At 42.5% G+C, this 24050-nt stretch overlaps 1 protein-coding gene across 2 annotated transcripts in view; it reads right to left on the minus strand.

Moving 5' to 3' along the window:
• Positions 1-6063: 6063 nt before the first annotated feature.
• LOC101347258 (zinc finger protein 699-like) overlaps positions 6064-24050 on the minus strand; it is a 31583-nt gene continuing 13596 nt past the window's right edge. Inside the window, exons 2-5 of one of the 2 annotated variants that reach the window (XM_023733256.1) lie at positions 23317-23402; positions 13163-13289; positions 12017-12167; positions 6064-7805 (exon numbers count right to left, since the gene is read on the minus strand). In XM_023733256.1, coding sequence (XP_023589024.1) covers positions 6407-7805; positions 12017-12167; positions 13163-13289; positions 23317-23328 — 1689 coding nt within the window. In that variant the 5' untranslated portion in view covers positions 23329-23402 and the 3' untranslated portion in view covers positions 6064-6406. The other variant, XR_002824456.1, reaches the window with a different exon arrangement.

Raw genomic sequence — 24050 nt, forward strand, 5'->3', positions numbered from 1 at the left:
GTCTAACTTACAAAAAAATACAGATGATAAACTAATTAAACAAAATCATGATAAAACAGTGAAGCCTGTGAGAGCCAGAACTCGACAGGATTGCCTTATTTTTCCAGGTCTCACGTTTTCCACCTTTGACAGGGTGCTATACCAATTTTCTTTTGCTCTCTATTAAGCATCCAACCTCATCAATGCTCAGTGAGTTCTTCTCTGACAGGTTTCCAGCTTTCACAGGTTCCAGCTTTCACTGTATCAGAATGCTGAACATTTTAACATTTTACAAGACAAGAGAATGTTCTGTGTAAGACAGATTAAACCGATCTAAAAATAAAAAGGCCATATCTTGTTTGGATCCTAGCTTCAAAACACCCAGCAACTATGATAGTTACTTTATGGACAACTGGAGAAACTGTCATTTGTGGGCAGGACAATGAAGATCTGGGGGTTTTGCTAGGAAAATGGCCTTATCTGTAGGAGGGGCATGCTTTTAAAGAGTGACGTGAATGCCTGCAATTAACCACTGGTTGTTTCATCATCATCATTTATATATGAACAAATGAGGCAAAATTTTAACAATTGGTGAATCTAGGTCAAGGGTTATGGTGCTCAGTTTTATTGGAACTATTTTTTTAGATAAAGAAATTCAAAATAAATGCCTGAGAGAAATCCACCTGTCAAAATTCATCTTGTTTATGGCAAATTCAATTTCAACGTTTGCTAGTAACCTAAATGAGCCTACACTGTATTTCCTCTTAGAGACATTTGTATTTTAAAACTCTGGGCTATTTTCAGGGGTCTGGAAGTGAGGTGAGGTGGAAATGATTTGAGCATAGAGCCGAGTAGTTTTTCTGGGTGGTAAATGTGTGTTTATATTCATACATTCACTCATGGATTTACTACACTGGACACATGGGCTCCCTAATAACCTGAAATTTTTTTCACCTGAATATATTTTATTAAACTTCAATAATCACACCAAAGCCAGAGAAATTACAGCCAGTGTTCACCAGGAACACTCCACAATCGCCAAATCCAAGAAGATAGGACACAGATGAGGTTGAGTCTTCTTGACAGGTATGGTGCGATAGATTGCTTTTGTGTGGTTTTCTCTCCATGCTCTGACAGTGTTGTCAGAATTGGTAAAGATGGCACAGGGAGGAGGCATGTCTGACCTGCCTCATGGGAATCAGCCTTGGGCTGTTAATCTTGATTCTCCTCCCACCTTGTGAAGTTAGAGGAGGTCAGATGCTGTCTCCATGCCATTTTTACAACAAGAAAGGCAGAGATGCTTTTTTCTGCTGGAGAAAGGACACAAAAGTTGCTCCGAAGGTGTTGAAAGCATACAGCCCAGCAGATGAAAAGGCACTCCTCACATTTCCTGGCCCACCTCAGGGACTCACACCCCCAAACCAGCAGTTTGGGATGAGCTGAGACCTAGATGAGTGAGGGCAAAAAGAGCTGGGCTCTTGGGAGAGGGGTAACGGCTCCTGAGCGTCCCCTGCAGGACCAGCAACCTTTGACTCCACATCACCACTTTTGGGCCCTCACATTCCCACAGGGCCACATCTGGACTTGGCCTGCTGCCAAGAGGAGAAAACTCACTTCAGATGTGGGAGTGCGGGAGGGAACAGTAAGATGGCCACCCACCAGCTGACCCACTAGCTCTGACATGCACGTCCATGTCTGGTTTCCACCAGGAACACAGTAACGGTGACGAGGAGCAGTGGCCACTTCCTGCAGTTGGGGCCTGAGAGGAAGCACTATCTTCCTTCCAAAAAAGACAGAGATGGGCCCTGGGTTCAGACCAGGCTGGTAGTGGCAGTGTTGGCATAGCCTAAGATCTCATACACGTAGGCCTGTGGGCTAATCAAGATTGCTCCAGGCACCCGCTCTCCTCAGTCAATGTGAGGCTGCCTGTTTGATGAGCCACCCGCCCCCCATATGCCCTCCCTCAACTCCACTGCCAAACAGAAGTGTGCTGGCTTCCTCCAGAAAGCAGCTTCTGCAGATCCCAGCAGCAACTGCAATGATACGTTGCTGGTGAGAATGCAAAATGGCACAGCCCCCTTAAAAGATAGGTTGGCAGTTTCCTACAAAGTTAAACATAGGCCTGCAACATGACAGCAATCTCCCTCCTAGGGATATGGGCAAGAAAAATGAAAATTTTATCTTCACATAAAACCCATGCAGGAATGTTACACCAGCTTTATTCATAACTAGAAATCTAAACGTCCCCCTAATGGTGGTATGTCCATACAATGGGATACTGCACAATAGAAAAAGAAACTATTCATCCATTCATCAACTTGGATGACTCTCAAATGCATGATGCTAAGTGCAAGCAGCCAGAATACAAAAGTGACATACTGCACAGTATGAACAGGAACTGCTGCCAGGAATTCACAGGGAAAGGTTTGACTTAAAAGGGACAGCCCAAGAGAGGTTTTCGGAGGGAAGAGAGGTACTATTCTGTACTATCAATGTGCTACTGATTATAAGACATCATGCATTTGTCAACCACATCCCAAAAGTGAATTGCTGTCTTGAAATTTTAAGGGGGGGCAAAAAACTCCATTGGTGACATTTCAACATTCTGATGTGTGGTATTTTTGTTGTTAGGCACTCTGAAGTTGGTTACAACTCATAGTGACCCTATGGACAACAGAATGAAACACTGCCCAGTCCTGCACCATCCTCACGATCGTCGTTACGCTTGATCCCATTGTTGCAGCCACTGTGTCAATCCATCTTGTTGAGGCTCTTCCTCTTTTTCTCTAACCCTCCACTTTACCAAGCATGATGTCCTTCTCCAGGACTGATTCCTCCAGATAACGTCCAAAGTATGTGAGATGTAGTCTCGCCATTCTTGCTTCTAATGTGCGGACGGGCATTTATTTAACAACTCTTTTCTTGGTGGACACTGATTTTGTGGTTTCTACTATCTGTCACTACAATCAACAGGAACCATGGTGCTTAGAGATCTCCATGCAAGAGTTCTAAAAGGAGAACTGGTGAGTCAAGGGAACATCTAATACGAAGGCTTCTGCCACCTGTGGCCACCATTTCCAAGGCCCCTTGAGGAGTCAGTGAGACAGCTCCCAGCCAAGTGTGGGGAAGAATTGCACTGGATAAACCTCCAGGCCCAACAGCCCCTTGTCTGTCCCCACTAATCCAGGAACCCTAGCTGGGTTCCCATATTCTCCAGGCCCTGCAGGTGGGGCAGCAGCCAGAATTCCAGCCAAGCCTAGCAATTACAACACCAATTCCTTGCCCAGTGCACACCCTTGTACTGCCAGAATTACCAAAACAAAGACTGTGTCACTGAGCACAGGCTCTGTGACACTGCAGGACAGAAGCACCACTGCAGCTAGGTCAGGCTGGGGCTCTGTGTGGGCCCAGCATCACCATGGGCTCCCAGGAGCCATCCTTCCATGCAAACCCTGCTTGTCACAAAATCATCTGTGGTATGATTCTGGATTAAAATTTCCTGTGCAGTTTCTTCACCATTAAACCAGGGATCACCATACCACTCGGAGAATATGCAATGCAAAAATATCCACACTATAGTAAACACACAGTACAATCTTGATTGTATTAAAAACCTTTATTTGCATTAAGAAAAAGCTAAAAAATAAATGAGAAAGAAAGAAAATACCAAGTGTGTTCTAGCACAAGGAATTGTCTAAATTCCTGAGACAATAAAAATGAGGATTAGCACAAGGTTGGTTCCTATGAAGTGGAGGTCAGACAAACCTACACCCTCCAACTTCTTCACCTTTCCTGACGCTAGCCGTCCTCCCCCATGGCACTCTATACTTCTCTGCTGGATTCGATAATTTGTTGCAATGGCCACACAGAACTCATAGACTATACTCACAGTTATGTGGTTTATTAGGGAAGTTAGAAACTACAACTTGGGATCAGGATCAACTTGGAAGTAACAGGAACACCTGGGGATCAGGATCAGGAAGCACACATACAAGGTCTGGAAGGATTCCCCAAAGTGGCAAGCACATCCCTCCCTCTTTCAGTGCAGGCTCTCAGCTCCTCTTGGCTGTGCAACCAGGGAGGCCCTTTTCTTGGCCGTGCGTGTATCCCTCACTCTCCACCCCTCAGGAAAGGCCTCCTATTGGCAGTTCACGCCTCCTCTCGGTCATGCAGGCCCCCTACTGGCCATGCACGCCCTCTCTGCCTTGCATGCCCCCTGTAGGCCATGCAGGCCTCCCTACCTTTGTCAGCCTCTCCACTAACTGGCCCAGCTCATAGCCAGTGTAGCAGCTTGCTCAGCTCTCTTAGCTGCTTTCCTAGAAGCAACTTTCTTCAGTTGCTGCCAACTCTGCTGCAGGGTCCCTTCCAGGCCTGTCACCGCTGACGCTGCCAGAGGTCCCCTTCAGGGCTTGTTGCTGGCTTCAGTGTTACAGCCCTTGACCTGTGTTACAGCTCTTTCAGGAGGCTCCTTGCCTCCTCTCTCTCTGCTTCTCTCTTCTTCCCTCACTAAAAACCCCTGTGGGTTGGCTGCTTATATATATAAACAAACTCCTTGTCAATCTCAAGGCATGGCCCTCCCAACAGGGCCACAATGTCACTGATGCCTTCAATGGACCAAAAAATTACTCAATTTGCATAGTAAACCAAAAAATCCCTGCAGAGTGTGTAAAACAGACCAATTACAGGACAGACTGTAGCCCAGAGCTAGACAAAAAATAACAAACCATCAAGTTGTTTACCGCTTACCCATAAAATGTCAATCAACCTGGACAAAAAGGAACAAACTCTCTGGGGTGGAAAACTAGTGCAAAGGTAACTCCTCAGGGCTTAGAGAAAAAAAATCTGTCAAGCTGTTTTTCCAAATAACCAAGTCAAAAGACCACATAAAAGAACTCATTTCACCACACCAGAAGCAGTAAGATTTTAAGTGATTTTTGCTTTTTCCATACACTTTCTAGTTAAAGTCAAATTTTCTACAATGAGAACATACTGCTTTATACTCTGAAAAAGATATTAAAATTTAACAGTTGATAAAAACAAAACATGCCTCAAAACACAAGTTAATGAGACCTTCTAACGAAGAGAAGTTTTATATAAATGAACAAAAATGCAAACACTACTTATCAAAATTCATGTCCTAGGATGAAAGGCAGACTTAGACTGATATTTTTTACCTTAATGTTACATCAGAAAATTATAATTGAGAAGTAATGCACATAGGAATAAGACAGTGGAAAATTCCCTATTTCTAATTTTAATAAGATTTCTCCCGTTATGAATTTCCTTGCGCACAAAAGTGGAAATGATGTGAATGAAAGCTTTGCACAACACTTATAGTCACAGGAGGGTGTGAGACCTCATTGGCATCCTGAGGGAAGACGGACACTGAAGGGTTCCATCATCTTTTACATTCATAGGATCTACCCACAGTGCAATATCTGACACATTGTCTAAGAATTGAAAAAGACCTGTAGAGGCTCCCAGGAACCTTACATTTACATAATGTCTCTCCAATGCCACTACTCAAATTTCGTATGTGTAGGGAAGGCTTTCCCATATGTGTAAATTAGAATGTCTTTGAAAATACGGAGAGGAAAACAAAAACTTTCCTACATTCCTTACACTTACATGGTTTCTCTACCATGTATCGTCTTTCAGGTAGACAAAAAATAAGAGATTAAAACTATCCAACCTTACTTAAACGTAAATTGTTTCTCTCCAGTATCCTTCTCAGCTGTGTTTCAAAGAATAAGGGACATCTGAAGACTTTCCCACATTCCTTATATGTATAAAGTCTCTCTCCACTGTGAATTTTTATATAATTAATGAGGTCTGAGGATTCACAAAATAATTTCCCACATTCTGTACTAACTTAGTTATCAAGTGCTGCTATAACAGAAATACCACAAGTGGGCGGCTTTCACAAATAGAAATTTATTTTCTCAGTTTAGGAGGCTAGAAGTCTGAATTCAGGATGCCGGCTCTAGGGGGAGGCTTTCTGTCAGCTCTGGGGGAAGGCCCTTATTTCTTGGTTCCTTGATGATCTTCATGTGGCTTGGCATGCGTCTTTCCCCATCTCTGCTTGCCGAATCTGCTCTTTTTTGTCTCTTCTAAGAGATTAACTCAAGACATACCCTATACTAATCCTGCCTCATTAACTTAACAGAAAACTCATTCCTAAATAGGATTATAACCACAGGCATAAAGGTTAAGATTTACCACACGTATTCAGGAAGGAACACAATTCAATCCACAACACATATATTCAAAATGTTTCTCTCCAGAATGATTTATGTATTCAGTGCAGGATCAGGAATAACTAATGGCTTTCCCACATTCCTTACATTCATAAAGTCTCTCCCACTGTGAGGTTATTTATGTTCAGTAACTACTGGGGAATGACTGAAGACTTTCCCACATTCCTTACTTAAGGCCTCTCTCCACCATGAGTTCTTATATGTGCAGTGAAGTCTGAGGAACAACTAAAGGCTTTATCACGTTCCTTACCTTCATAAGGCTTCTCTCCACTGTGAGTTCTTATATGTCTAGTGAGGCTTGAAGAATGATGAAAGGCTTTGCCACATTCCTTACATATATAAGGCCTCTCTCCACTGTGAGTTCTTACATGTATAGTAAGGTGTGAGGCCTGACTAAAGACTTTCCCACACTCCTTACATTCATAAGGCCTCTCTCCACTGTGAGTTCTTACATGTTCAGTGAGGGATGTGGCATGACTAAAGGCTTTCCCACATTCCTTACATTCATAAGGCCTCTCTCCACTGTGAGTTCTTACATGTTCAATGAGGTTTGAGGACTGATGAAAGGCTTTCCCACACTCCTTACATTCATAAGGCCTCTCTCCACTGTGAGTTCTTATATGAATAGTGAGGCTTAAAGAATGACGAAAGGCTTTCCCACATTCCTCACATATATAAGGCCTCTCTCCACTGTGAGTTCTTGTATGTATAGTGAGGTGTGAGGATTGACTAAAGGCTTTTCCACACTCCTTACATTCATAAGGCCTCAATCCACTGTGAGTTCTTATGTGTCTAGTAAGGCTTGAAGAATGACGAAAAGCTTTGCCACATTCCTTACATATATAAGGCCTCTCTCCACTGTGAGTTCTTACATGTGAAGTGAGGTGTGATGACAGATTGAAAGTTTTGCCACACTCCTCACATTCATAAGGCTTCTCTCCACTGTGAGTTCTTATATGTTTAGTGAGGCTTGAAGAATGACGAAAGGCTTTGCCACATTCCTTACATTCATAAGGCCTCTCTCCACTGTGAGTTCGTATATGTGTAGTGAGGTAGGATGACCGATTAAAAGCTTTGCCACATTCCTTACATTCACAAGGCCTCTCTCCACTGTGAGTTCTTAGATGCTTAGTGAGGCTTGAAGAATGACGAAAGGCTTTGCCACATTCCTTACATATATAAGGCCTCTCTCCACTGTGAGTTCTTACATGTGAAGTGAGGTGTGATGGCCAACTAAAGGCTTTCCCACATTCCTTACATTCATAGGGTTTCTCTCCTGTAAGAGTTCTCACAGGAGTGTTGAGGTAAGAAGAACAACTGCAGGCTCCTCCACATTCCTTACACTGATAAGCATTGCATCCAGAGTGAGATCTGATATGATGCTTAAGTGATGAATGATCCATCCAGGATTTTCCACACTCAAGGCATTCAGTAGGATATCCATCCATAGAAGTTCTTTTCAGCACAGAAACATTTGGAATCCGGCTGAAGGTCTCTCCACACTGATGGTCTTCATTACTTACACAGAGGTTCTCTACCATATACCTTCTGTTAAAAATAGGCAGCATGCTGTTGGATATAAATTTGTTACCATTTCACCACTACCATGCACAGTAAACATGTTTTTTGCCTTAAAGTGTCTCATGTGTCATAGATTAAATAATCTGGAAGAGATGCTACCATTATTTTGATTGTGTTTCTAAAATATGGGTCCTGCTGGTAATTGTATGTAAGTGAAACACATTTCAAATATTCGATCTGACTTACATTTATGAAAATATTGTACTGTGAAAGTTCTGTGAACACAACATTTAGAGCTGGTTTTATATACATACGTAAGATACCTAAATGGCACAAAAGGTTTGTGCTCTACTAGACCCTAAAGGTTGGTGGGTTCAAACCCACCTAGCAGCACTGCCGTGAGTCAGAACAGGCTCAATGGCAATGGCTTTGAGATAAACACACATAAATAGGAACCTGGTGGTGCAGTGGTTAAGTGGTCGGCTGCTAAATGAAATGTCAGTGATTCAAACCACCAGGGGCTCCAAGGAAGAAAGACGTGGCAGTCTGAATCCATAAAGATTACAGCTTGGGAAACACTATGGGGCAGTTCTACTCTGTCCTACAGAGTTGCTATGAGTCGGAATTGAATTATCGACAACAGGTTTACAAAACATATATATATTCAAAGACACATATATATATGCATTTTTTTATATACACACACAGACATCTCATGCCTCATCTGTCAGTTTGTCAGACTGTGGTGGCTTGCATGTTGCTGTGATGCTGGAAGCTATGCCACCAGTATTTCTAATACCAGCAGGGTCACCCATGGCGGACAGGTTTCAGTTGCACTTCCAGACTAAGACAGACAAGGAAGATGGACCTGGAAGCCTACTTCTGAAAAGAATTAGCCAGTAAAAACCTTATGAATAGCAGCGGAACACTGATATAGTGCCAGAAGATGAGACCCTCAGGTTGAAAGGCACTCAAAAGATGACTAGGGAAGAGCTGCATCCTCAAAGTAGAGCTGACCTTAATGACATGGATAGAGTCAAGCTTTCAGGACCTTCATTTGCTAATGTGGCAAAACTCAAAATGAGAAGAAACAGCTGCAAACATTAATAATCAGAATGTAGAATATATGAGGTATGACTCTAAGAAAACTGAAGTTGTCAATAATGAAATGGTACACATAAAGATTGATATCCTAGGCATTAGTGACCTGAAATGAACTGGCATTGGTCATTCTGAATCGGACAATCATATGGCATACTACATCAGGAATGACAAATTGAAGAATGGCATTGCATTCATCAAAAAGAACATTTCAAGATCTACCCTGCAGCACTATGCTGTCAGTGATAATACCCATATGCATATAAGAAAAACCCGTTGATACAATTAGTATTCAAATTAACATACCATTGATGCCAAATATGAAGAAATTGAAAATTTTTACATAATTGCACAGTTTGAAATTGATCAAATATGCAGTGAAGATGCATTGCTAATTACCAGCGATTGGGAACAAAGAAAAAGGATTGGCAGTTGGAAAATACAGCCTTGGTGATAGAAACTAGGCCGGAGATCACATAATAGAATTCTGCAGGACCAATTACTTCTTCATTGCAAATATCTTTTTTCAACAACATAAACGGTAACTATACACGTGGACCTTGCCAGAGGGAATACATAGGAATTAAATCGACTACATCTGTGGAAAGAGACGATGGAGAAGCTGAATATCATCGAACAGAAAAAGGCCAGAGGCCAAGTGTGGAACAGACAATCAATTACTCATATGCAAGTTAAAGTTGAAGCTGAAGAAAATTAGAACAAGTCCACAAGAGCCAAAATACAACCGTAAGTATATCTCACCAGAATTTAGAGACCATCTCAAAAAACAGACTTGATACAGTGACCAAAGACCAGACAAGTTGTGGAATGACATCAAGGACATCATATATGACGAAGGCACAAGGTCATTAAAAAGATAGAAAAGACAAAAATGAATGTCAGAAGAGACTCTGACACTTGCTCTCAAATGTAGAATAGCTAAAGCAAATGGAATAAATGATGAAGTAAAAGAGCTGAACAGAAGATTTCGGGGCGGGGGGGGCTGCTTGAGATAACAAAATGAAGCATTATAATGTGCAAAGATGTGGAGACAGAAAACCAAAAGAGAAGGACAGGCTTGGCATTTCTCAGGCTGAAAGAACTGAAGAAAAAATTCAAGCTTCAAGTTGCAGTACTGAAGGATTCCATGGGGAAAATATCGAACAACATACGAAGCATCAAAAGAAGATGAAAGGAATACACAGAGTCACTCTACCAAAAAGAATTGGTAGACATTCAACCATTTCAGGACGTAGTATACGATCAAGAACTGATGGTACTGAAGGAAGAAGTCCAAGTCGCCCTGAAGGCACTGCTGAAAAACAAGGCTCCAGGAATTGAGGGAATACCAATTGAGATGTTTCAGCAAACTGATGCAGCGCTGGAAGTGCTCACTCACCTATGCCAAGAAATTTGGAAGACAGCTACCTGACCAACCAACTGGAAGAGATCCATATCTGTGCCCATTCCAAAGATAAAGGTGATTTCCAAATGTGGACATTATTGAACAATATCATTAATATCACACGTAAAATTCTGCTGAAGATAATTAAAAAATGGTTACAGCAATATATAAACAGGGAACCAGCAGAAGTTCAAGCCAGATTCAGAAGAGGAGGTGGAACCAGGGGGATCACTGCTGATGTCAGATGGATCTTGGCTAAAAGCAGACAATACCAGAAAGGTGTTTACCTGTGTTTTGCTGACTATACAAAGATAACTACCGTGTGAATCATAACAAATTGTGGATAACACTGCAAAGAATGAGAATTCCAGAACACTTAATTGTGCTCATGAGACACCTGTACATAGACCAAGAGGCAGTCATTCAAACAGAACAAGGGGACACTGCGTGGCTGAAAATCAGGAAAGGTGTGTGTCAAGGTTGTATCCTTTCACCATACTTATTCAATCTGTATGCTGAACAAGTAATCGGAGAAGCTGGACTATACAAAGAAGAACATGGCTCAGGACTGGAGGAAGACTCAATAACAACCTGCAATACATAGATGACACAACCTTACTTGCTGAAGGGGAAGAGGACTTGAAGCACTTACTGATGAGGCTCAAACACTACAGCCTTCAGTATGGATTACACCTCAACATAAAGAAAACAAAAATCCTCGCAACTGGATCAATAAGCAATATCATGATAAACTGAGAAAATACTGAAGTTGTCAAGGATTTCATTTTACTTGGATCCACAATCAATGCCCATGGAACCAGCAGTCAAAAAATCAAATGATGTACTGAACTGGGCAAATCTGCTGCAAAAGACCTCTCTGACGTGTTAAAAAGCAAAGATGTCACTTTGAGGACTAAGGTGTACCTGACCCAAGTCATGGTATTTTCAATCATCTCATATGCATGCAAAAGCTGGACAATGAATAAAGAAGACAAAAGAATTGATGTCTTTGAATTATGGTGTTGGTAAAGAATATTGAATATACCATTGACTGCCAGAAGAACAAACAAATCTGTCTTGGAAGAACTACAGCCAGAATGTTCCTTAGAAACAAGGATGGCAAGACTTCGTCTCAGGTACTTTGGACATGTTATCAGGAGACCAGTCCCTAGAGAAGGACATCATGCTTGGTAAAGCAGAGGGTCAGCAAAAACGAGGAAGACCCTCAATGAGATGGCTTGACACAGTGGCTGCAACAACACAGCAATGACTGTGAAGATGCTGCAGGACTGGGCAGTGTTTCGTTCTGTTGCACGTACGGTCACTATGAGTCTGAACCTACTCAGTGGCACCTAACAACAAAAAACAAGAATACATATACGCATGTGTGTGTGTGTGTGTGTGTGTGTGTGTGTGTGTGTGTTTACACACACATGCATGCATACATATAGATGTATATAGTTGTTAGATGCTGTCGAGTAGATTCCAGCTCCAAGTAATCCCATGTGAGAGAGTAGAACTGCCCCATAAGGTTTTCTTGGCTGTAATTATTAGGGAAGCAGACTGCCAGGTATTTCTCCCACAGAACCACTGGGTAGGTTTGAACTGCCAATCTTTTCATTAGCTGTAGAGTGCTTAACCATTTGTGCCCACCTGGACTCCTTATATATACATAAATATTTTAACACCATGATACCTTCTTAATATTCTCTTCTGAAGCATCACTGCTGCTTCTCGAGTGAATGACACTCACCTCACATGTGTGTTCCGGTTGGTATCCTGATCTTCACTGCCATGCAATTCGCAGATTTCTCCTACCATGGAGAACCACGTGTCATTTTTCGTGAATCGTACTATTATATTTTCACTGGATAGCTTTCCTCCATCACTAAGGTTTCGAGAAACTGACCCAATGATTTAAGGTGAGGTTCACAATATGAAACAAAAAGGAAAGGAATTACTCAGAGGAAAAAGGTAGCTGTGAGGAAGCAGACTTTGACACATTTTGCTGTTTCAGTACTTGGGCAATGGTCAGAAAGCAAGTTACTAGGCAATACTTCCATGAAGATTGGGAGTGACAGTGACATTGGTAGGGTATAATTAGAAAAGCAAAGTAGAAAGGTATTGGACACACTGCACGTAGAACATTAAAAGAGGAAAAAGGGACGGTCTTTCTCCATGAACACAGGTGTGTTAGGATTGACGAAGTCAGAAAATCAAGCTCAGGTATCTGTGAAGTACACGCTCCTCAACCCAAAAGAGACTTTTTCTAACTAATTTATTCAAATCTCATTCCCTCCATCCAGAACTGGTCCATCAAAGGATTCTTGCCTCCTGGTACCCCCGACACAGTGGTCCTGGATGAGTGCTATCTGCACTTTCCTTGCTACTCTGGGAGAACACATGCGTGCAGCTGACATGGTGCTCATGGAGAAAGGCATACCACGTGAGAAGACAGGGAAGAGCAATGAACACTTCCCTGACACTGAGCCAATACTTTGGCCCTCGGGGTCTCTGGTGATGGGCAGGTATGAATTTATTTGCAGCAAAATAATCATGGCAAACTTGTAATAAACACAGTAAGACTGTTTACAAGGTCCCAGACCACAAAGATTCTCTCTGTGCATCAAAGAAACCCCTGAAATCAATGCTCCAACTTTCGACATTCCAAGAGCCTTAAGGCTTTTAACCATAATTGAAATGAGAAGTCAGTTTAATACACAGAGCTTTGTATTCATGGGGAAGCCAGGATATTTGTGCTCCAGAGAGCAAATGATCATTCTTGTCTTATTTAACGATGTATTCCTGCTCTTCAACCCACATACTGGAGTAACGTCAATAAGTATGACACATTTGGTCACTAAAGAATAAACTTAAAGGAAAAGGAAGCCATCCATACCTACTGAGGCCAGGTTTCTGAAGGTTTCCATCATCACATCTCTGTAGAGTTGCCTCTGAGAAAGATCCAGCAATGCCCACTCTTCCTGGGTAAAGTCCACAGCCACATCCTCAACAGCCACTGAGTCCTAAAACATTCCACATATTCTGGTTCAGCAAGGTACCACATACTCCAATGTGTGTGAAAGGAAGGGTGAGGCTGACAGTCCTGGGAACTGAGATTTCATGGGGGTGTGACACGGGGCTCTGTGTTCTACTAAGGTCTACTCTAGGGTTTAGCATCAGCCTCATCCCTTCACCGTCTACATTCACTTCATCACGCATTGCATCCTGTCTCACAGACTTAACAGTACTTCCACCACAATGAATTTCTCTCTCCACAGTTTGACTGTGATCAATTCCAGTCTCATTCCTCTCTATCTTTATGGTCTAGAACAGTCAAAACACACAGCATAAATTAGAGAAATGCTCTACAGTGAAGACTTGTTTCCACATTCAGATCATCTCAACCCCGTGGGGGTTAAAAAATTTCACCTCTTTACACACAGGACCCACCAGAATACTTAACAAAACATGAAGCATAGGGTGAAACCAGGATGAGATGTTAACAACTGGCAACACTGTAGGACTGGCTGTTCTTCCTTTGGCCCCTCATCAGCCATGGGAGGCCCAGGGGCCTGCACGAACAAAATGGCAACCCAAGGCCCTGAGTTCCTTATATTTTCTTAAAGAACTCCAGGTGATCCACAGCTGACAGGACCACCTGCTGACCTGCTAAAAAGAAAATGTTATTTTGGGGAATTACGAATTTTAATATGTCTGTCACTGACTTTTCAATAACGCTACGGTTGCACTGTCACGCACTCTGTCCCTTCATGGAGAGAGGCAAGGGTATTGAAAAGGTAAATGGAGCTCAGGTGAGAGACAGGAAACAAGAGAATCCAGGTACCATTACTATTTTCAAACCCTGAGACCCAAAGCTACTTAGCGTACAACAATTATTAGTGACTGTTCCCCTCAACAAAGACACCGATACCCACACAACACATGCTAATGTTATAAGATGCCAAAGAGCCCGATCTCTGAAGAACCAGAATAGCATGCCCTTGGGTTTGCTGACCATCAACAAGAGGTTAAGATTCATATTTTCTAGTAAGTTCACTGACGTGCAGGGGATTTAGCTGTTAACTCCTCATGCCACCTAGGAAACAGAGAATTACACACTAACCCTCTAGATGCCCCACTCCAAAATGTTCTCACATCTGCAGCCCTGAAGGCACACAAGCATGACTACCCAAATTCTGACCACTGACATCCTCTCGGTGTCCTCTGGGCATGTAGTGAGGCCACAAAAGATGGCCACACTGCACTCCCAATGCTAACATTTTACTCAAGAGCCGAGTAGCTGTAGAATAGACAGGCTACAGGGTGAAGTGACCTCTCAAGGTCATCTCTAATCACTTCTGGTATGACAGTGTCACAGCAAATTTTGATCCAGGGCCACATTCAAAAGCCTCCTCACTGTGGTGGGCCAGGCTACATATTTCAGGTCATCGAAAACCCTCACTTCCATTTCTACAATATATTCATGATAAAATGCTGCTTTTATTGAGCAACTATGCATTTGAAGGGATTTGCGAAAAGCTTTTGGCACACCAGCTCATTTATTCCCTATGCTTCTCCTAAGCAGATACTGCTTCCAACAGGTTATAGCTGGAGAAAGCTACAATCAATCACATGCTCCACATTGCCCAAATGGTATGCTGCTGAGCCAGGGTCAGAATGCAGGTCAACGTGCTTAAGAGACTAAATTCCTGACGACTACACTTCTGTTCATATGCCTGCAGTGTGCTTGTTATTCTGGCTGTTAATCCTCAGTTACCTGGATGACCTAGAGCCGCTAGATAGTAGCGAGAGGAGACAAACACCCTATTCAGTTCAGATAACCTGGAGCTCCTCCTGGCAGAGCCCTGTGTCTCAGGCAAGACTGCTTCCCTCCAGGCCCTTACATCTGGCTCTTCCATTTATTAAAACTGATTTAGGTAATACTGACACAGAGCCTACTTCACATGGGCAAAGGAGATACAGCACTGAGCGAAACAAACTACCCAGATGCACCTGGATCATAACTTTTCTGGGTGGGGTCAGTAAATAAATGAAATAGAATGCCAAGTTTCCTGGGTGCCACAACTAGTTAAGTGTTTGACCGCTAGCCAAAAGGCTGGCAGTTCAAAGCCACCCAGAGGTTCCTTGGAAGTCAGTCCTGGCAATCTGCTCCAAGAAGTCACAGCCTTGAAAACTCCATGGAGCAGTTCTACTCTGCACATATGGGGTCGCTACGGGTCGGAATTGACTCCACAGCAACTAACAACAACATGATCTCGCGCAGTGTTAAGCTGTATGAAAAAGGCAGCATAGTCAGGAGATAAGAGGTACCATGGCATATTTATCTTTAGTGAGTTAGCGCAGGGAAAAGCAAAATAATCGTTTTAGGAAACACTAGCCACTGAAACCTGGCTTGGTAAGAAGAAAAAAATCGTACTTTCAATTCTAAAACCTTGGAAGCGCTCTGTGATGATTTTGCAAACACTCATGTAGATTTCAGATGCTCGTGGACTTCAACAACCCCCAGCGGAGAGGCACAGGAGTCAAAGAGTGCCACTGACCTTCATGGCTGGGACAGGGAAGATGCACTGGTTATTCTCAAAATGGAAAGGTCATTAGCAAACGGTAAGCATGTGAACTGGGGCACTGGAAAAATAAAAGCAGCATGGATAAATACTATCAAGAAAGGAAAAGAAAACAGTCAATAGTTATGACACAAAACACAAACGAAGACTTTCACGTGTTGGCCGGAAATGTAAAGAGCGTAGAAGTCATCACTCCCATCCTCAAGAAAAAGTTGAATGTACTAGACTCAGAGTACTGAGGTCACAGGGCAAATGGCTGCCCCCAAACGTGGACGGACACACAGGCAGATCCAGAGAATCATTCCAGAGAAGGAGCCCAGGAGCAGAACCCACCACCAGGATCAAGACCATAGAAGGAAGTCGTAAAGTGTCACTGAGGAATTGCTGCAGGCTTGGTGTGGACAAGCTCCAGGGTTAAACATGCTAGGGGCTATCTTAGGGGGACCCACAAAATTTGTGAGTTTTACTTCTGTGAACGCTGCCAGGTCCTCGGTGTGAGGATCAGAGAAAAATTCCCTTGTGCAGCCAGTAGGGGCCGGAGGAAAAGCAGCCATCTGGAAACCTGCCCAGAGCATTGTGTCCTTCACAAGGCCTGCTCTCAAGGGAAACTATTTTACCCGAGACTATAGGGTCACTGTGAGTCGGAACCAACTCAATGGCACCTAACAACAACAGACCTGGGGTAGTGAAGTACCCACCCTCAGCGCCATCCAGCTTCCTGTCTCACTACAGTGGGGAAGGGAAGCAGAGAAGCACGGGTGAGGGCCTGCCCAGGAGAGACACATGGGCAATCATTCCAGAGCAGAAGCCCAGGAGCAGAGAGCCTACGTGTCCCCCCAGTTTGGGGGGCAGTCATTTGCCCTGTGACTCAAAAGCCTAATTAATTGAAAACAACAATCAAAACTAAGACACGAAAGATACAAAGGAATGACCCAAGGAAGAGCTGAGAAGAGACTGTTCCAGGAGGAGGAAACGCCAAAGCACAGGCCAACAGGTGGGAGTGTGCCTGGTTGTTTTAAGGAGACCCAGGCCCCAGCGTGACCCGAGCAGGGTGAGATGCTGGAGAGCAACAGCAGAGGAGTTTGGAGAGGGGACTGGAGCCGATGGACATACATCATGTTCTAGGCAATGTGCTGGCTTCTCATCTGAGTGAAACACAGAGCAATTTTATGCCTTTGATCAGAGATGGAAAATGATATGACAGCTCTTAAAGAATTTAAAGAAGCCGTGTGGGGGCAGATGTAAAAGCTGGGAGGTATGTTAGAAGGTTACAGCCATAACCACATAAGAAATGATGAAAATGGGCATATGCAAAAACTGCACATCAAAGAACATACATACACTTTTCTAGTAAAAGCAGGTAAAAAACAAGAATACCCATTATTCCATTCTCATTTAATGTTATCCTAGAGGTTGCAGCTGATATATACCAAAAAATAAAAAAGGTAAAGAAATAAGGATGTTAAAGATTAAAAAAAAGGGGAAAAAACCTCAATCTATATTTTTAGGTTAAATAATTATATAGTATGCAGAACTCCCAAAGACAGTACAGATGATTACAGGACTGAGAGTATTCAGATTACAAAATAAACATCAATGTAAGGTTTATTTTAAACATTTCATTTGTATACACTAACACCAAGCAGTTGAGAAATTAATTCTAAAAAGATTAACATATTTTTAGTAAAGATAAAAGGTATCAGGAAACCCTGGTGGCACAGTGGCTAAGAGCTATGGCTGCTAACCAAAACGTCGGTAGTTCAATCCACGAGGCACTCCTTGGAAACCCTACAGGGCAGTGCTACGCTGCCGTATAGGGTCACTGTGACTATCAAAAAGGAGTGTAATTCAACAGTACCAAACTGAAAGGAACCCAAAAGTCCATCGACAGGTGAATGGATAACAAGTCGTGGGATGCCTATGAGATGGAATACCCTCAGCAATAAGAAGGAACTGCACATACAGGCCTCAACTTGGATACGAATCATTATGCTGAGTGGAAGATGCCAAAGACGAAAGACTACATACTGTATGATTCCATTTATGTAAATCCAAGCTGATCCATGATGACAAATGGCAGATCAGCGATTGCCTGGAGTCAGTGTGGAGGGAGGGTGGACTATAACAGGGCAGGAAAAAATCATTTGGGTGTGGTGAGAATTTTCTGTCTTGATTACAGTGGTAGTTTCACAGGAATATACAACTGTCTGCATACTTTCAATGTATGAACTTTATTTTACGTAATTATTCTTCAATAAAGTTAAGGAAAAAAAGGAGTATAATTACTGAGAGATCCTAATCAGGAAATTATAAAACATTATTAACTGACATCCAAATAGACTTGAAATAAATGAAAAGATAGTGCATGCTCACAGACAACTGTTCTCCACAAATAGATCATTATTTCCAATGCACTTCCATAAAATTCCAACCAATTTCATTTTTTTGAACATCACAAAAATTCTTCAAAACTGTGTATGTAATTGCAAATGTCCACAAGTAGCCCAGGTATTCTAAAGAATGAGGCCTGGGGCTGTCCACACATATCATATATAAAATCGTATTCATACATACTTATTTTATAAATGGGGCTATAATAGAACAGTATCATTATAGGCATACATAACAGACCAACAGAAAAAAATGAGAAAGTCCCTCGGTCTCTGCGGAAGGTTGACTCATGGCTCAGCAGCACTGCAAGGCAGTGACAGAAAGCACTCACACTTCAACATGTGGGGGAGACTCAACTAACTGGAGTCCCTCAGTTACATAAACGATTAAGTGCTCAGCTACTAAGCAAAAAGTTGGAGGCTGAAGGCAAGGTACAGCTGCCATAGAAGAAGGGTCTGGCGATCTTCTTCTGAAAAATCAGACACTGAAAATCCTATGGAGTGCAGTTCTACTCTGAAACACATGGGGTCACCATAAGTCGGAATCAGTAGAAGGCAAAAGGTTTGTTTTTTATCAAATAATTATCTAATTAGAATAGTCTATTCATAGTGCAGCCAGAATACTCCTTAGAAGCAAGGATAGAGCGACTACATTTCACATACTTTGTACAAGTTGTCAGGGATCAGTCCCTGGAGGACATCATGCTTGATAAAGAACAGGGTCAGCAAAAAACAGGAAGACCCTCAACGAGATGGGTTGACACAGTGGCTGCAACAATGGGCTCAAGCATAACAACGATTGTGGGCATGGCGCAGGACTGGGCAGTGTTTCATTCTGTAGTGCATAGGGTCACTATGAGTCAGAACCGACTTGACAGCACCTAACAACAACAACATTCCTATGTACTCCATATGCAAAAATCAATTCCAGGTAGAACACCTTTAATTATGAGAGTGTAAAATTTTAATACTTTTAGAAGTTATAAGCAAATGATCTTACGACATCAGAACGGAGACAGGACTCTTAAATAAGAAGATTAAGACATAAGGGAAAAGACTGACAAATTCAACTATATTAAAATTCACAATTCATCAAAGAGCAGGGAAAATGAGTGAAAAGATAAGTTATATACTAGGGGAACCTTTTCCAAAGTTTATAAAGAAGCCCTAAAAAGTCACGAAGATATAAATTAACAGTGGGAAATACGCGCAGCCTTTTCAGCACTGGAGAGGTGTAAGGGACTGGAACAATAAAATCAAAGTAAGAATTGTTTCATACACTGATTAGAAGAGCAAAAATTACTTCATTAGATAAGCAGATGGAACAAATAAAATCTATATGCATAGTTTGTGGGAGGGAAAGTTTGTAAAATGCTTCAGCTCTTTTAGTAAATTTGAACTTGGCTATGGTGTACAACTTGGCAATTTCCCCCTCACTAGACAGTGACTGTGCAAGAGCTCTTGGACTTTGGAAAGTGAATGTAGAGAGTAACAGCAGTAATATTTACAAGAGCAAAAGTTATACATGAATCACCCAAATCCTGTAAACTCTACAATGGGTAGGGAAATTCCGGCCCATTCATACAATGAGAGCATGCATATATACCAACATGGGTAGACCAGAGTTACAGACATTAACGTGTATGAAACTCAAAAGCATTCTGAGGAAAACAAGTCACAGAAGAACCCAGACACAGTTATAATTAAATTTATAGAAAGCTCAAAAGAGGCAAAATTAAACAACACAGAGATTATGGATCAAAACTTGGGTGTCACATTTACAGTGTTATGGATTCAATTGTGTCCCCAAAAATGTGTGTCAAATTGACTAGGCCATGATTTCCAGTATTGTGTGACTGTCCACCATTTTGTCACCTGATGTGATTTTCCCATGTGCTGTAAATCCTACCTCTATGATGTTAATGAGGTGGGATTAGCGCAGTTATGTTAATGAGGCAGGACTCAATCTACAAAATTAGGTTGCATCTTAAGTCAATCTTTTTCGGGATATAAAAGAGAGAAGCGAGCAGAGAGACATGGGGACCTCATATTACCAAGAAAGCAGCGCCGAGAGCAGAGCGTGTTCTTTGGACCTGGGGTTCCTGCGCGGAGAAGCTCCTAGACCAGGGGAAGATTGTTGACAAGGACCTTCCTCCAGAGCCTACAGAGAAAAAAAGCCTTCCCCTGGAGCTGATGCCATGAATTTGAACTTCTAGCCTACTAGAATGTGAGAGAATAAATTTCTCTTTGTTAAAGCCAACCACTTGTGGTATTTCTATTATAGCAGCACTAGACAGCTAAGACATATGGATACTTTTTAGATGTAACCAAACACACCATGGGATTGGTTTCCTGGGTTTGAAAGATTAAGGACCATAGTCTTGTGGGAAATCTCAGTCAACCGGCATAACACAGTTCATAAAGTTTATGTTCTACATCCTAGTTTCGTGAGTAGTGTCTGGGGTCTTAAAAGCTTGTGAGTGGCCATCTAAGATACAGCTGTTGGTCTCTATTCGTCTGGAGCAAAAGAGAAAGAAGGAAACCAAAGACTCAGAACTAACAGTCGACGTGAACCACGGCCTCATACACCACGATACCAGAAGAACTAGATGAGATGGTGCCTGGCTACCACTACCCACCATTCTGATCAGCGCCAAAGGAGATGCACCCTGATAGAATGGGAGAAAAATGTGGAACAGAATCTCAAATTCCTAAAAAAAAAAAAAAAAACAACAGATTAACTGGACCAGTTGAGACGGTAGGACTCCCCAGGACTGTTGCCCTGAGATACTCTTTAAACCCTGAACTGAAACAAGCCCCTGAGGTCACCTTTTACCTAAAAAACAGACTGACTCACAAAATAAAGTATATCACCTTTGAGTACTGTGCTCCATTAAAAAATCATCTGTGTGAAACCAAATGGTCAACAGTTACTTTAAAACGAAGATGAGAATGTAAGGGGGACACAGAAACTAGATTAATGAAACAACCAAACAGAAATATTGAGAATGTTCATGAATTGTGAAGAATGCAATGAATGTCACTGAACAACTTGTGTAGAAATTGTTGAATGGGAACCTAAACTGCTGTATCAACCTTCACTGAAAAAACAATGTTATTCAAAAAAAAAAGACTTGGCTGTCAAAGCTATAGTAACAGCAATAGTAACTAAATAATTATAATAAACTTCTCCAATGCAGACAGCAATAATCTCCAGGCAGGAAGTAGATGAGACCAAGGTGGGACACATTGGGAGGCCATAAAAACTGACAAGATCTATTTATTACCAGGGATTTAGATTCCTGTTATTTAAACTACACATAAACAGTTTATATACTCGTTTATGAGACAACTGACAATAAAAGCTTAAAGCAATGGCTCAGAACGTGAAAGAAATGTAACTTTCATATAACAATTTTACGAAGTGATACGCAAACCCCTTCATTTTGATTTAACTTGTCTTAGTTCAGGGCGCTTATATGTCTAAACTTTTGATACTTGGATCTTAGAAATTTCAATTTATAGTCACTACAGCAAGCTTTGTAAGAGCAAAATACTGGACGCAATCCAAGTGTCCGTTCGCGGCGATATGGCCAAAACAACAAAGAAAGATCAACCGTATACAGTATTAGGGAGTTTTATAAGAATTTAGATTAAAGCTCTCTATGCATTGTTAGAAAAACCCCAGGAAAATTTATTAACTAAAAAGCCAGTGTAAACTCCAAGCTACCTTTTGTGTAACACAATAGGAGAAATAACGTTTTACTTTTGAATTTTTACTCTCACATCAGTTAAAGTAGGCATTCCTCTGTGTTTGAGAAATTTATATCCACTACACTGAAAGATTCTCAGTAGAAACACAAACCGATCTAGTAATTTCTTCCAACGGAAACTGTAAACTCAAGAAGTTAAATATACCAGCTCATATGTTGAGCTTGTCTAGCATAAAAGAATACTTTTATTTTAGATTCCCATTCAAGACTTTGGAGAGCAGGTGAAAATTACTTCATACCAGCTCTGGGGCCCTGGTGGCACAGTGGTTAAGAGCCCAGCTGCTAACCAAAAGGTAGGTAGTTCGAATCCACCAGCCTCTTCTTGGAAATCCTATGGGGCAGTTCTACTCTGTCCTATGGGGTCGCTATGTGTCGGAATCGACTCCACGGCAACGGGTTTTTTGAATACCAGCTCTAGCAGAGATGGGCGGGAGGACAAAGACTTAGGCTGGGGAAACATGTTTCCCACGAACCAGAAAACCTCAAGGAAAAAGCATCCCTCCAAGAAGGATGGATGTGGAGACCTCACACACGATCCAGCTGGACTCACTGTCCCCTGCCTCATTTCACTGGTGAATTCATGAGAGAACCAAGCCCCAACCAGGACCCCATTAACAGTCAAGGCCTTCCACTACTAACTCCCCAATTTTCTATCCCATCATACCATGTTAGAGGTGGAGCAGCGGTGTTAGAGCTGCACAGAACAGGCTCTAGAGCCTCGGGGAAGCCAAGAACACTGTGTGCAGTGATGGGACAGGATGGCTCTGGAGGACCTGGGGCTCAGCCTCCCCAGCCAGAGCTGCTCTGTCTTCATGCTCTGCTCAGGACATTCTGTCATTCAACACAGAAAATCAAGGCCCAGGGTGGGGATGTAATGCCCCATGGTGACAGCTCTGAGAGTCACAAAAGGAAGGTGGTCCCAGTCATCCAAGGCTTGAAAGCCCACATATATGTAGAGGAAGGGTCCACTGACAGAAGAGCAGGGCCTCAGGATGCCCTTAGGGCTCAGTCCCTTGGCCTTCTCTGCCACCTCTTTACCTCACTGAGGAACCTCAGGGCCCAGAACACACAGTCCCCCAACAATTCATACCTAGCTACACCTCTTAGAGTAACAATACCCCAGTTCTCTATAGTACTCACCATGTCCTTGCTCCAGCTTCTGGAAGCTAAGTGAATGTCCTCTCTGAGCCCAAGAAGTCACTCAGTAAGAGGGACGGGAATGGAAGCAGAGCCACCGGGCAGTCTGGAGGCAGATAAATAATGTTTGGTCCACACACCAGTCAGAGCAGTTGAAATCCTTACTTGTGATTGCATGGATGTGCAAGATGGTCGTCCTTGGTCCCCAGCTGCCTAGACTGGACTATCTCTCCCTGAGCCACATCTGGGACCTGAAATGGAAGGAGGACACAGTGTTGAGTAAGGAAGGTGTGACAGGTTCTTGGCCTTCAGCTCTTTTCCTGGGCAGGCCCTCCTCAAAGGCTCAAGGCAATGCTCCACTCTGAGGACATATGCACTTAAGGCAGATCCTGCTCCAGCCTCCAGAGCACACACCTGCATTCCTCATGCAGCTCCACAGGCCTCTTCCTCTGGCAACAAGGTCACAGAGGGAGGGGATTCCTCATCCCAGAGCATGACAGGCATCCAGGCCTGCCCAGGCTGGAACACATGAACCTGGCTTCCTCCAGGGCGTCCGTGGTTCACGGCTTAGGCTAAGGGTTCACCTTGAGGTTAGGGATTCCCCTTTGTTGAACAACCCACCCACTTTTATTTGATATCAACATGGGTGAATTTTCACGGAGAATATATTTCTCGAGTTGAAATCAATGAGCTCATCCCGTATCACTGATTTTTAATTACGTGCAGCTGAAACTCTTCTGCTGCGTATTGTTTCAAACTTTCACTTTATTTACAGCATCGGAATGTGTGATCGGTATTTTTCCTGTTGATTTTACAACTGACATTTCTTTCTTCCCCTTGAGTTTTTTATTTTATTTTGGCCATGACACTACCAGTCTTTCCAGAAATCTGGGAGAATT

The sequence above is a fragment of the Trichechus manatus genome, unplaced genomic scaffold (assembly GCF_000243295.1).
Source record: "Trichechus manatus latirostris isolate Lorelei unplaced genomic scaffold, TriManLat1.0 scaffold00057, whole genome shotgun sequence".
NCBI classification, from domain to species: domain Eukaryota; kingdom Metazoa; phylum Chordata; class Mammalia; order Sirenia; family Trichechidae; genus Trichechus; species Trichechus manatus.